Below are 12,753 nucleotides of genomic sequence, written 5' to 3'. Positions count from 1 at the left end.
AACAGCCACTTGGGAAAGCAGCATAAAAGCTCCAACTGTATTTCTCCTCCAGGACACGTGTGTGTGTGTGTGTGTGTGTGTGTGTGTGTGTGTGTGTGTGTGTGTGTGTGTGTGTGTGTGCAGACTGGAAGTGGTTACACACTGGCACAGAATCTGGGCTGTTATGATTATGGTTGAGATGGGAAGATTGTGCAATCACTGGTGGGTGGAGAGTGAGTGGAAAGGAAGAGAGGGTGGGAAGAAGCACAGCAGAGAGGGAAGCAATGAAACGGGGAGGGAAGATGTTACCAGCAGCACAGGAAGAGAACATTAGAACCTGTAGCACTGTCATAGTAAGCGACAACTCTGTTGCAGAGGAGCGAGCCATCTTTTAACAATCTTCCAAAATGTATCGTTTACTTTGAAGACAGCTTCCCCTCGTTTTTTTTACCAATAGGTGAACTTCTGAGGCGGCGCTTCTTTCCTTCACACAGCTGCATGACTTAAAACATTATGTTCAGCGTTGTTTTTAAAGACAGTGAAGATAAGGGTTTGTAGAGTCCAGTACAAAGAAAGAAAGAAAGATGTAGGGTACTGAAAAAGATGCCACACTTCCCCCTCCCTCTCTAGTTCCAGTCCTGAACACACACACACACACACACACACACACACACACACACACTTGATGAAAGGCCCAGTGGGGCAGCACAGAGAGTTTGGAGGGGACCCGTCTAGCAACCTGGTTGCACACCAATCTTCCTGTAATCCTTTCAGTCCCTACTGAGGCACATCCGCACACACACTTACATGTTAAGTACACGCACACATATCGCCCACAGGTTTGTTGTGCATGTGTGCATATAAGCCTGAAAAAATATTCTTTCTGTTTATCAACATCAGAACCAAGTGGTATATCAGGCCTGCACCCCTGTACCTTCAGAGATAAGGGGTACAAGAGTTCAAGAGAGGAAAGGAAAAGGTGTCATTGCTCCTTCGTTTCTACCTCCTCCCCTTCCTAAACTCCGAAAACAATCTGTTTTAAACTAGATTTGATCCGTGGCTTTATGGCGCTCTGGGTTAGACAAAGCACCATCAAAGTGACTAAACTTGTATTAATCAATTGTTCTGTGCTTTTACTCAATCAAATCGTTGTGAAGGCAAGGTCCTCGTCTCCTCATCGAATTCAAAAAAAGTGTAAGTTGCTCTTGTACCTGACGCGATGCACCAACATCACACTTTCAAAATCTAGTGAGGATCTTTACATGGCGTCTGTTATCCAAAGCTTTTTATTTGGGTTATGTTTTGTGTGTACATCTGCATCGTTACTAGTCCTGATGAGTCTGGTCACTGGAGCATTTCAGGGTTGTGGTTTGATGAATGAACCCAAAAACAAAACCAAAAAAAAAGGCAGCCATGTTGCATTTTCTCTGCAGTCATTTTACATGGCTGTGGTCGTTTCAGTAGGACAGTGGCGCTGTCCTACATTATTCAGCCCATATAGGTTTCAGCCACTGTGACATGTGGCAAGACATGTCCCTACTTTTATGTATCATTTACGGGTTGGAATGGGTATTAATGAGACCGCAGGGAGGACTACACTAGTCATTAGCTGTGCTGTCATACGAGTTTACTCCAAAATAATTCTGTTATTACTACATTTTACTTTCAACAGCCAATGCTTTCCCCAGCTGTTGACCTCAGTGATTTCTATATTCCTAAATCTGGCTTGTAAGTGATCAATTACTAATAGCATCTGTTCTGGGGGCATTTAGTCACCACCACTTAAAATGAAAAGTAGTGGCTAAAGCGAGAGAGAGAGAAAGAGAAAGAGAAAGAGAGAGAGAGAGAGAGAGAGAAAAAGAGAGTGTGTTTCAGCCTCAGCTGGCAAACACAAAGGTCTGTGGCGCCATGGCCTGCTGTGGACAGATAGAGCGGCAGAATAAGAGAGTTAAAGAGGTGTGTTCAAAGTGGGTGATTGTGAAATGGGCCTAAAAGTCATCAACAGCTTCTTAAGTAAAGGATATTTAAATCTTCAATTTGTAGTGTTTCATAACATTTACACCACAAAACACGTATTGCGTCATTGTCTTTCTTTTCTCTTTCTAACTTCCTCGGCTTCCATTTAAAGCGCTATCTGCTCAAATGAAGGAGTAACGCCACAGCACTATGGCAGTTTGCCGTTAGAACATCACAGCTTCAGTCCCTTCAGCCTGGAGCCCCAGAGAGATGCTACAGCTAGTTAGCGATTAGGGAAGTCTCTCAGGGGGGCACTTGAAAATCAGTTAACTTTCCCCTCAAAGGCCCACGCTAGCTGCCATTAGCATTCAGCACACCCATTAGCAACAACACCTACTTTAAAATTAGCGCAGCCAACTGGCCCTGTGGGGCTATTTAGGGAGTCTCCAGACAGAAAGAGACTGACAGCGTGAACAAGTACAGTAGCAGTGTGTGCATTAAAGCTGTACAGTGAGTCACTAAGCAAGGTAATGGCTCTTTAGCTAAATAACAAACACATTAGCAGGTTCAGCAAAGACAGGTTGACAGGCTGCTTTGAAACAGTCACGGGAACTAAGGATCAATGGGTTGATCATGCATGCCCGTCTCACACTGTAAATTAAACAGGAGTCAAAGTTAAAGCCACTACTTCCGGCACAAGCTTAGGAGTTGGTACAACTTACGGGGGCGAGAACTAAACCTATAACAAGGTTCCTGAGCTCTTAAAAATGTTTCCTAAAAAGCTTTATGATGCAAGACCATGATCTGGAAAGAAAAATAAATACAAAACATCAGGTGAAAATGGTGAAACGGGTATTCTGAAACACGCGCACAAACACCAACTGAGTGTTTTGGAGCGGAGCCAAAGCCTATTCCCATATGACCGTGTGGCCATTTACTAGAGCCGTTTACTTCCCCGACCGACGCACTAATCACATTAATCATCTATTTGTTTTAAAGCATCATCAGGGACATTCACACGTTGCACATACATAAACAAGCACCCGCACGCTGCACGGTGTGCACTTGTGCCTTTGGAAGTACACATGGTGTACTTGATGGGAACAAGAGGGAGGAGAGCCAAATTAACTACCATGCACTAATCACTTAGCTCTCTAATGCAAGCGTGCTTAGCACATTTGTGTGTGTGTGTGTGTGTGTGTGTGTGTGTGTGTGTGTGTGTGTGTGTGTGTGTGTGTGTGTGTGTGTGTGTGTGTGTATACATTTATGTTGCACACAAATATTCATACGGATACAATGACACACAAAGTATGCATGGACGGTAAGTGCGGCAGCTAAATCTTGCTACGTATTTTTGCGTTGTACTGGGTACATGCTTCAATCTAAAAATGTGCGAATGTAGATTGGGTACTTTATACTTGAAGTTCCATACGTTTGTGCCACTTTCATGTAGTCTACTATTGTGCAGTTACACCCATGGGGGGGGGTGTATTCATTATTGTGAATGCAGGTGAGGAAATAAAAGATTCTTTACTGCCTACCGGACATTTGCAATCAAAAATAAATAGCCTATAAGTAGCTACAATGAATCACGCTTGTGCACTGATTGAAATGTTTAACTCAAAGTATAGCGATTTAAAAAAAGAAGGATTCCTAGCTATGACTACCACAAGAGTTGGCATAGCAACTTATTAAACATATACCTGTGCTCCAAAAGTATTAACAGCACGACTGGAGCACTTCTTTGTCCAGCCTCCTCGGCTTTTATTACATCTTGTGTGCTTACTTGGAATACAAAAAAAAAAGCCTTTTGCGTGAATAAAAGCTTAAAAGATAACATGATGAGTTCAGTACATTGTATTTAATGCGATATGGTCAACTCGATGGCATGATGTTTCAACTGTTAATCACGACTCAATGATATACTCTCGTCTTTCTTTGTCTGTGTGTTACATGGTTGGAGGGGCCAGTGTATGCTGAGCTTAGGCACCATGGGGGACATTGCCAGGAGGGGCACAGAGGGGTTGGGTGACTTAAATGGAGAAAAATCCAATAATTGTATCCGTCCAGAGGGAGGGTGAGCTTTTAGTGTGTGTGGGGGGGGGGAAGGGGTTGAGAGACCTGTTATTACTCTTTCTTTTTCTTTCTCTCTTTCATTCCATCCCCTAATTCTAGGGTGAGGGGGTAACCTAAGAAAGGAAGGGAAGAAGTGGAGAGACATGAGGGTTACGGGCTGAGCTTGCTGTTAAAGTATGTCCTTGTAATTAGCTGAGTATTAGCAGCGGTGACAATGCAAGAGCACTGGGAAGGGAAGCGCCCTTTAACGCTCTACTCATTTCCTGAACTTAATCCCCACCGCTTACTGGTAATAGTGCAAACGTGCACACGCATCTGGACACACACACACACACACACACACACACACACACACACACATTCAGTCATGCACAAATTCACATAATCAACTGCTGGCTATAATAGGAGAGGACTCCCTGAGTAAAGTTACACCCAGCAGCTCACCTTCAATCCCTATTATGCTAAAAGTCACAATGGTTTGCGTGTGTGTGTGTGTGTGTGTGTGTGTGTGTGTGTGTGCATGAACATTTATGTCTGCATCTGCACATTAGCTTCAACTTGTGTTCAGATATAGCGCGGCGACTGTTTACTTCTCGAGTGTCAAGATGCTTCCGACACCCAGCAGTACTTCAGGCAAGTCCCTGTGTCTTGTTTCCTCCAGTGAACGGATGGAGGAGACAAGGCTACAGAAGCGAAAATCAATTACTTTCAATTAAGTCAACCGGCAACTCCTTCAATGCGCCCTCAGGCCACACAAGTCTTGCTAACACTACCTTCAACCCCCACTCCTGCACCACAAAGTGACAAACACACAACATGTACATGTGCATACCCACTTTCAAAAGCTGGACGACTGTCTTTGTGTTTAGTGGTTAAACTATTCGTTTAGAAACATTTGCTGTGGCAATGGCTAAAAATGATCTTAAACAACTGTTATGGAGCATTTCAATCTGTCACTTGTATCCAACTCAAAAGAACTACACAAGAAGAAAACAACATATGAAAATAGCATTTACTTGTGCTCGGTATACGATTCATTTGGCTTCTTTGAAACATGTCAATTATTTCATTTAAAACCACATTTATTACTGAAAAATAAGGTTGAGGGAACAGTAGCTGTAGGCTGATGTATTGACCCTGTTCACCACTGTGTGAAGAGGATTTGGATCCAATTACTCCCGATCACACAGCATCTCAACAGTTCTGACGGTGGAAACCCTTTTAAAAAAGCTTCGCTGCAAAACCAATCTTTAACTACAAAACGTTATTTGTCGTTAAACATAAATACCTGTAAGTAGTCTAGCTCATTTCCAACAACTTAAGCCATCTATTAAATCTCTCCTGAAGCATGTTAGTGGGATATGTGATGAAAAAAAAATTCTAAAGCCCAGTTGGGGTCATTAATTCATTACCACTGACATTACAAGGTACTTAGATCAAATGTCTTAGAAAGTAAAAAATAAGTTAAGACTCTATTAACAATATACATATGTTTTCCTTTCTAATAGTGGCAAGAGTAGTATGCACACTTTAGTGCCAATACAATGCATTTTGGAAAATAAATTCCTTTTATCTGAATTTCAAGAAATGTATATTTCAAATAATAATACAAATGAACTTCTTCTCTCTTCTTTAAGTAAGGGTCCTATACTGACTCATATATCAAATATCATGGTCAACCAAAATTAAACTGAGGTGTGTGTTATTGATTAGCGTCACAATGTACAACGATAACACAAGTGGAGTTAAGATAAATATACAAAGATTGCGGGCAAAGCAGCAATTGACAACAGCTCAGAGCAGGACAGAACGGGCATGGAGCAATTTGATTAGATTGTGAGGACGTTTGTGTAGCTCTCTTGTTCCACATTGATTTCTGTTCCATTAGTTTAAATCAGAATTGTAAGAGACACCTGAGCTCAGTCCAGAGCACACCAGTAGAGAACAATTTCTATAGAGAGCACGTTATAAACGGCGCAGAGGGGGACCACAAACCTTGTCACTGACACAACAGTCTGAGAGAGTGCGTGTGTGTGTGTGTGCGTGTGCGTGCGTGTGTGTGTGTGTGTGCCTGCCAGCTCCCAGTCTAGCTCTATTGTCTAACAAGGTCTAATTAGCACTATGGCACATTGAATTAGCATAATTATGCAAACAGGGCTCCGCTAAAGGCTTGGCACAAGGGGAGGCTACGGGGGGGCACCTATTACAACACACACACACACACACACACACACACATGCTTATATGTGCATGCACACATACACACACAGTCACTAAGAATGCTGAGACACTAGTACAACAAATTAAACATGCATACATGACTGTGACAGAACCACTGGATAAGGAAAACACACACACACACACACACACACACACACACACACACACACACACACACACACACACACACACACACACACACACACACACACACACACACACACACACACACACCTGTCCAAAGCTGCGACAGGAAGTGACAAGAACACAAGGCTGTCGTGAACAGTGATGACTGGCTTGTTTGGTCGTTAACTATGGTGACATTCATCCTCTCTGTCACAAACAGTCCCATAGCACAGCTAACACCAGAGACACACACAGAAATGACCGGCTAACCAGTCCCCCCCCCCCCCACTGCCCTCCCATATAACACTCAAGTATTCAGGGCTTATAGTATTTACCAGTGGGGGTGATAGGTGAAGTCTGTGGGAGATAATAGGGATGACAGAGAGGCTGAAAGGCTAGTAGCCATTCAGATGATGACAGCTGTAGTGAAGAAGGCTCTATTAGGCTTCATTAGGATGCTTGGTTCTTGATGCACATGCGCGCGCGCACACACACACACACACACACACACACACACACACACACACACACACACACACACACACACACACACACACACACACACACACACACAACTGAGGAACAGGGAAAGCAATGCTCTAAATCAGTCTCAACTTAGCTGCTTCTATGGCTTCCAGTGTGTGTGTGTGTGTGTGTGTGTGTGTGTGTGTGTGTGTGTGTGTGTGTGTCTCACTGTGATCTTTGCCTGCAACATGAACCAAACTAGTAACCCCACGACCCAACAAGCCCCTTTACCAAAAAACCTGCAATGTCAACAAGCCTCTTCCTAAACCCTCTCAAACACATGCACACACCTCCTCTGATGCATTCTTAGTCACCCAACCCCAAGGGCCTGTATTGTGTCCTTAAATCCTGATCCCTAGCAGGAAACAAGCACCGCTAAAACCCCAAGCAACGGCCGTACAAAGCTCTCTTACAATTACAAGCCCCCGCTGTCAGCTGGAGAACCAGGAGGGTCGGAAGTTCAGAGTTTAAATAGTTCAAAGTGATCAAGAGCAGTCTGAAACGGGCCCAGTTATCCATTGACGACGTCGACGGGTTACAAATGTAACTGCCGTTCCAGGACTTTTGGATGACCACAAGAGGGGGTGCTCTGTGTGAAACGCAGGTGAGTGAGCATATTTATAAGTCACCTGTCGGATGCGTGTGCCCTCTATAAAACCACCCGGGAACCCCCAGGTAGAGGTCTTCACAGGTCCAATCCAAAACACACCCGGAGAAAACTTACCCCGAACTGATTTTTTTTTTTTAAAGACAGAGCGGATCAGAGCAGTCAAACCTGACGCAAATAAACTGGAGGAGGATTAGACCAGAAAGGCTGCTGTCCTAAACAGACCTTCAATAAAGAGAGAACAAGTCACCACCAGCAGCAGCGTGACGATCACTCAACATGCAGGCGTAGTTGAAAAAAAGCAACAATACAATAATAAGACATCTTAGAAACTAATTCCAAAAACTATTTGTTTACATACACCTCAAACAATTGAAAATCCTGCACCAACAAAACATCTTTCATTTAATACCATTACTACTGCTCATCAGAAAAGTAAAATAGTTATTTGAGCCTGATTAAGCATTATTGTACAAGAGCATGCCCTGTGTTACAGCACAGACTGACAATGGGCTGTAGAGTATACACACATTCTCCATTAAACCACATATATATACGGTTTCATTTGGGTTTGATTCTTTCCTCAAAAGAAATAAAATGCGTATTAGATTTAGGCAGAGGTGTCTGAGTCCCCTCAGCTCTATAGGATACACTCTCCATTTCCTAAAACACCTTCATTGAGACTCCTTGTCAGCTCCTCTGGTCTTGAAATGAAACCATTGACTCCAGCTTATCGTCACCTTAACAAACAAGATATTGTTCACATACGTGCACAGTGGTGGGACAAACACAATGGCCGGGAGAGAGGGTCATGCTGAGAGGAGGTAGCAATTTTAAGCTGAGTCCACACATTTTGGAGGCGGTGGGCTAATCCGACCAGGCTTTTTAGCCCGCCATTCAGGAGGACAAGGACCCCTAGGATTTGGGCTTGTCCTCACCTCAGGGGTGGGGGATTATCAAGATAGCAGAAAAGGTGGAGAGGATGTGATGGTGGGCAAAGATGTGAGTATGTGTTCATTAGCAAGACCGTGTGGATTTTTTGCAAGCATAAGTGCATGGCTGTAAATCTTTGTGAGACGCAGATATAAGCAGGTGTGTCTGTTTGTGTATTTAGAGGGGTTTCTCTCTGACTCACATCCCCAAAAATATACCCCAGAGCTGTGACAGGGTCACCTCTAGGCCTTTCAGAGCCTCCTCTCAACCAATCCTAATTGATCTCACGCATTACTAGTCCCAAACATGGGATGGAGAACAGGAGGGAGATGGCTGGCTCATTGTTTGAGGAACGAGGTCCCGTTGCTAGTGGCTCTCCACTCCGGACACACACACACACACACACACACACACACACACACACACACACACACACACACACACACACACTCACACACATACACACATATCCACACACGCACACACTCCACCTCTGGCATGCCCACCCACCACCTCCCCATCCCCCCCACCCCTTCCTCCTCTCCCCACCTTTATGCTCTCATCTCCGGCTGTGCTAATCCACCGGCCAAGTCAGGAACTCAGTTACCCATCTGGCCAAGCACGACTCCAGCTGGGAGGAGAGAGGGATGGAGGGGGTGGACGAAAGAAAGAGGAGAAAGGGTAAGAGGGGTAGATTGAGAAAGCGGGATGAGGGGGGAATACTGCAAGCAGTCAGGAAATGTCTGGTGTGAGGGAAGAGAAATATGGGAGGAGAGCTTTCTATTAGTTTCTACTTTATAGATACAAGAGAAGGAAGAGAATGAAGAAAAAAAACAGGGAATGAGGGACCTGCAAATCAGAAGCAGCACAGTGAAGGCAGCTAGACCTTTTCATTTCCTCTAGTATTGATCCTATTGTTTCCTTGGAGAGAAAAGGGATTATCCATTCCAGCAGGTTGGAATGAGAGCAGCCACAGAGCTGTGTCATGATTGATATAGTCGGATCCCAGTTCAATGAAGGAGCCCCTAGCCATGATCTTCACCTCTGACCCTGACTCCTGTGACGTCTGGCTGGTCAACGCTAGCTCATGACTTTTGTCATAACGCGTCACATGCCTGTGAAGATGGGCCTGGACAGAAAGAGGTTTCATAACTACAAAGGGGCCACGTCTAATTTAGATTTGTATCATCCTATTAACACGTCGCCGTTGCTGCTGAGGTGTAGCCAAAGACAAAATTCCACTAAGTTGGACAATAAAGTTGTATTGTGTACAGGTCACAAATTAACCAACATTGGTAATGCAAGAAATACACATGCAATTTACTTAAGCACTTATAAGAGAGAATAAGTCTCTGTAATATCATAAAGAATCCGATTGTTCCAAAAATGACAGAAGCTGACATGACTGGTTCCACTCATGTAAACAGCAGTCCTGCATGTCTGGTTGAAACACCTCCATGACAGATTTATGACAGGACCAAAAACATTTATCTCAGATGTATTAGATCTAAAAAAAAAAGACATAAAGAGTAACTGAAGATTACAGAGTGAAACTGAATTCAACTCAACCAGAAGTAAACTCAGTCAAGCTAAATGACTCACGAAAACTTGACAGGATGAAGGTGAAATCAAGGCTCTTGTGTTTCAGGAGATGCTATTCCACTCCAGATCATCGTCACGCTCTTTCCTTTCTCCCAAACCGCTCATCACTGTCGACTGAAGCAATAAGAAGACTGTAGCCCAGTTTCCCCTCTAAAAGGACATTTGAAGGTAGTTGGGAGGAATGAGTTACATGATAAACTGCTAAAGAAGCCACACAAGAGACACACTCCAATCCAAGAGATGGAATCAAACCACCAATCAACACACTGCATGAGGCAAACACAAAGTTGTAGAGTGTGTGTGTGTGTGTGTGTGTGTGTGTGTGTGTGTGTGTGTGTGTCTCAGAATGGGGTAAACTCCAGGGAGCAGTGCAGGTAAAGCAAACTCGGTGGACATAATCACACACAAACATATAATGAACACAATGCCTTCGAGTAGTAAGATAAAGTATGTACTTACAGACATTACCGGTGTTGTCAAAACTGTTGAGCACTTCATTAACTCTGATGGGCCCCAGGTTATCCCTAAGAGACCCAAAAGAAATAGAGGATTACAAAGCAGTCTGGGAGAATACTATATTGTACTTGTCAATTTTCCTTACAGATATTAAAACAAGACAAAGAATATTGGCATTGTTCCAAAGGAAATATACCAAAAAGGTGACTCTTAAACGTTTACAATACTGAGTTGAAGAGTTGTTTTGCTTAATCAAATCTCACACCATTTGTTACATTTGATATTGTATTAGATTAAAAACAATTCTAGATGCGTTTAGGTGATGTTATCACCATCTGCTCTTTTACCCTCGATGATAAAAGCAGAATGATGTCATATAAACCTGCAAATTCTGACTTTTACCCAACTAGTCTGATGAAAAAGCTCCTTTGTGTGGTGCACTGTGACCACGCAGGATCTGAAACTAGAGCCTAATGTGCCTCCATTCAAGTGTGTGAGTGTGAGTGTGAGTGTGAGTGTGTGTGTGTGTGTGTGTGTGTGTGTGTGTGTGTGTGTGTACCTGAGCAAGGCACTGTATTCGGGGAAGTAGACACTTCTGTACTCCACCCACTGGTCATCTGAGTTATCGCTAGAGTTTTGTGTCAGAAGCCTTTTCCTGGCGAAAAGGTCAAACGTTGCGAACCTGCGAACGGACACCTGTTTGACTTCTGGAGTGTCCGCCTGCTTCTGACGCAGCACCTGTGAGAGTCGGGAGGAATGGGGAGTCAATGGACTTCAATGTCCACAAAAAGAGCTGGTAAATATTACCGCAAGCTGCAAAGTCTCAGCACTTGCAGAGTGAAATGACAGTGTGAGGATCCATTTCAACAGACCTTTGGGAAGACCGTGACAAGCAATGGAGGAGAAAGACATATTGCACAAACTTTACATTTACGTCCAGATGTTCAATAACGAAGTCATGTTTCCCTGAGATGAATTAAATAAAAGATACATGTAGGCTGCTTTAAACATAATGTACAGAATGAATTATGAATCATTAAGTGTAAAAACAGAACTCATTACATTATATATTGTAGCTCTTTCTACAGCATCGATCTGCCTATCTTTCTATCTATTCTATTCTGGTGAAGTCCACACAGAGGACATTACTGCGCCAAGAGGAAGAAATGCAGAATGCAAGATGGCCTCATCGGAGGGAGACTTTCCTGTAACCCGAGTGTTATGTCTGTATAATGCCCATCTATGGGGAAAAAGCCCTACTCTTACAGCAGCTGCTCTTGCCTGTATAAGGTCTGTGTACATGTAGAGCTAATCAGAAGTAGAGAGACAGAGAGAGATTCGTCCTAGTGACAAAGACACTGTAAAGCTGGAATGTATCGTTATAAAATGAATTGTATTAATAAAATTGCAGAAGGAAAGGATTCAAGTTATATTATATGCCAAAGTAGATCAGCACACTGTAATAAACCAAGATTACTTAACACACAAACTGCTATTATATGTAACAGACTGGAACTGTTATATTACATGGGCAAGGTCCCTACCTATACTGTTCACGTCTTGGGTTTGAATAAATACTATATGATACTAAAATACTACAATGTATTGCAAAGTTCAGTAAACAATGGTGTTGAAGCCTAAATTAGGGAGGAAACATGTCAGGGAGAAACACTGACTGTTACAATATGTCACTCTCTTTATCCCACAGTAATGAGGGACAAAGATTCAGACGGAAATACGAAAACGAGGCATGCCCAACAACACATTTTATGTTGAACATTTAACACATTTTGAAAACAAGCACGCACAAACAGTCTGACACCACAAGAGGTTCGTGCTTTCTTTTGAGGATACCAGTACCTGTCTGAGTAGAGTCCACCTGGCCTTTGCCACATCAGTAGCACCACAGGTTTCAACCAGGGAGCTGTGGGAATTAGCTGCGCAGGTGTCTTGATTTATATTTTTCCTCAATGGCGAAGCCGGCTCGGTCTGTTCTGCAGTACCGGTTGAGTCCCTCTCCATTTTTTCTTCGAAGACGTGGGCGGAAATAAACCTGCAAACAAATGCACTGGCTGTAGGTTGTCACAGTTATCGGTAGAAATGTGGTTGTGCAAAAAATAAGGTGTTTTTTCTCTCAAAACAACTCCAACGCAGCTCGCAGATCCGCTTCACTGTAATCACCTGTTACACCCACAATGGAAACATGCTACTTCCGTACACTTTTGGCGTTCGAGGCATAGTAATGGAATATCGAAACAATGATGCCCGATCGT

At 43.4% G+C, this 12,753-nt stretch overlaps 1 protein-coding gene across 2 annotated transcripts in view; it reads right to left on the bottom strand.

Annotated features, from left to right (window-relative positions):
* The window catches only part of camkmt (calmodulin-lysine N-methyltransferase), a 94,017-nt gene that overhangs the window by 80,904 nt on the left and 360 nt on the right, over window positions 1-12,753 (bottom strand). Inside the window, exons 2-4 of one of the 2 annotated variants that reach the window (XM_068709418.1) lie at window positions 12,341-12,533; window positions 11,040-11,218; window positions 10,484-10,548 (exon numbers count right to left, since the gene is read on the bottom strand). In XM_068709418.1, the coding sequence (XP_068565519.1) occupies window positions 10,484-10,548; window positions 11,040-11,218; window positions 12,341-12,502 (406 nt within the window). In that variant the 5' untranslated portion in view covers window positions 12,503-12,533. Of the gene's footprint in view, window positions 1-10,483; window positions 10,549-11,039; window positions 11,219-12,340; window positions 12,645-12,753 lie in introns of those variants that run through there. The other variant, XM_068709417.1, reaches the window with a different exon arrangement.

Source organism: Cebidichthys violaceus, unplaced genomic scaffold (assembly GCF_023349555.1).
Source record: "Cebidichthys violaceus isolate CVI_PGR_0920_01 unplaced genomic scaffold, fCebVio1.0.p SCAF_147, whole genome shotgun sequence".
NCBI classification, from domain to species: domain Eukaryota; kingdom Metazoa; phylum Chordata; class Actinopteri; order Perciformes; family Stichaeidae; genus Cebidichthys; species Cebidichthys violaceus.
Note: the sequence above shows the minus strand (reverse complement) of the source record. Positions and strands in the feature narration are given on the sequence as shown.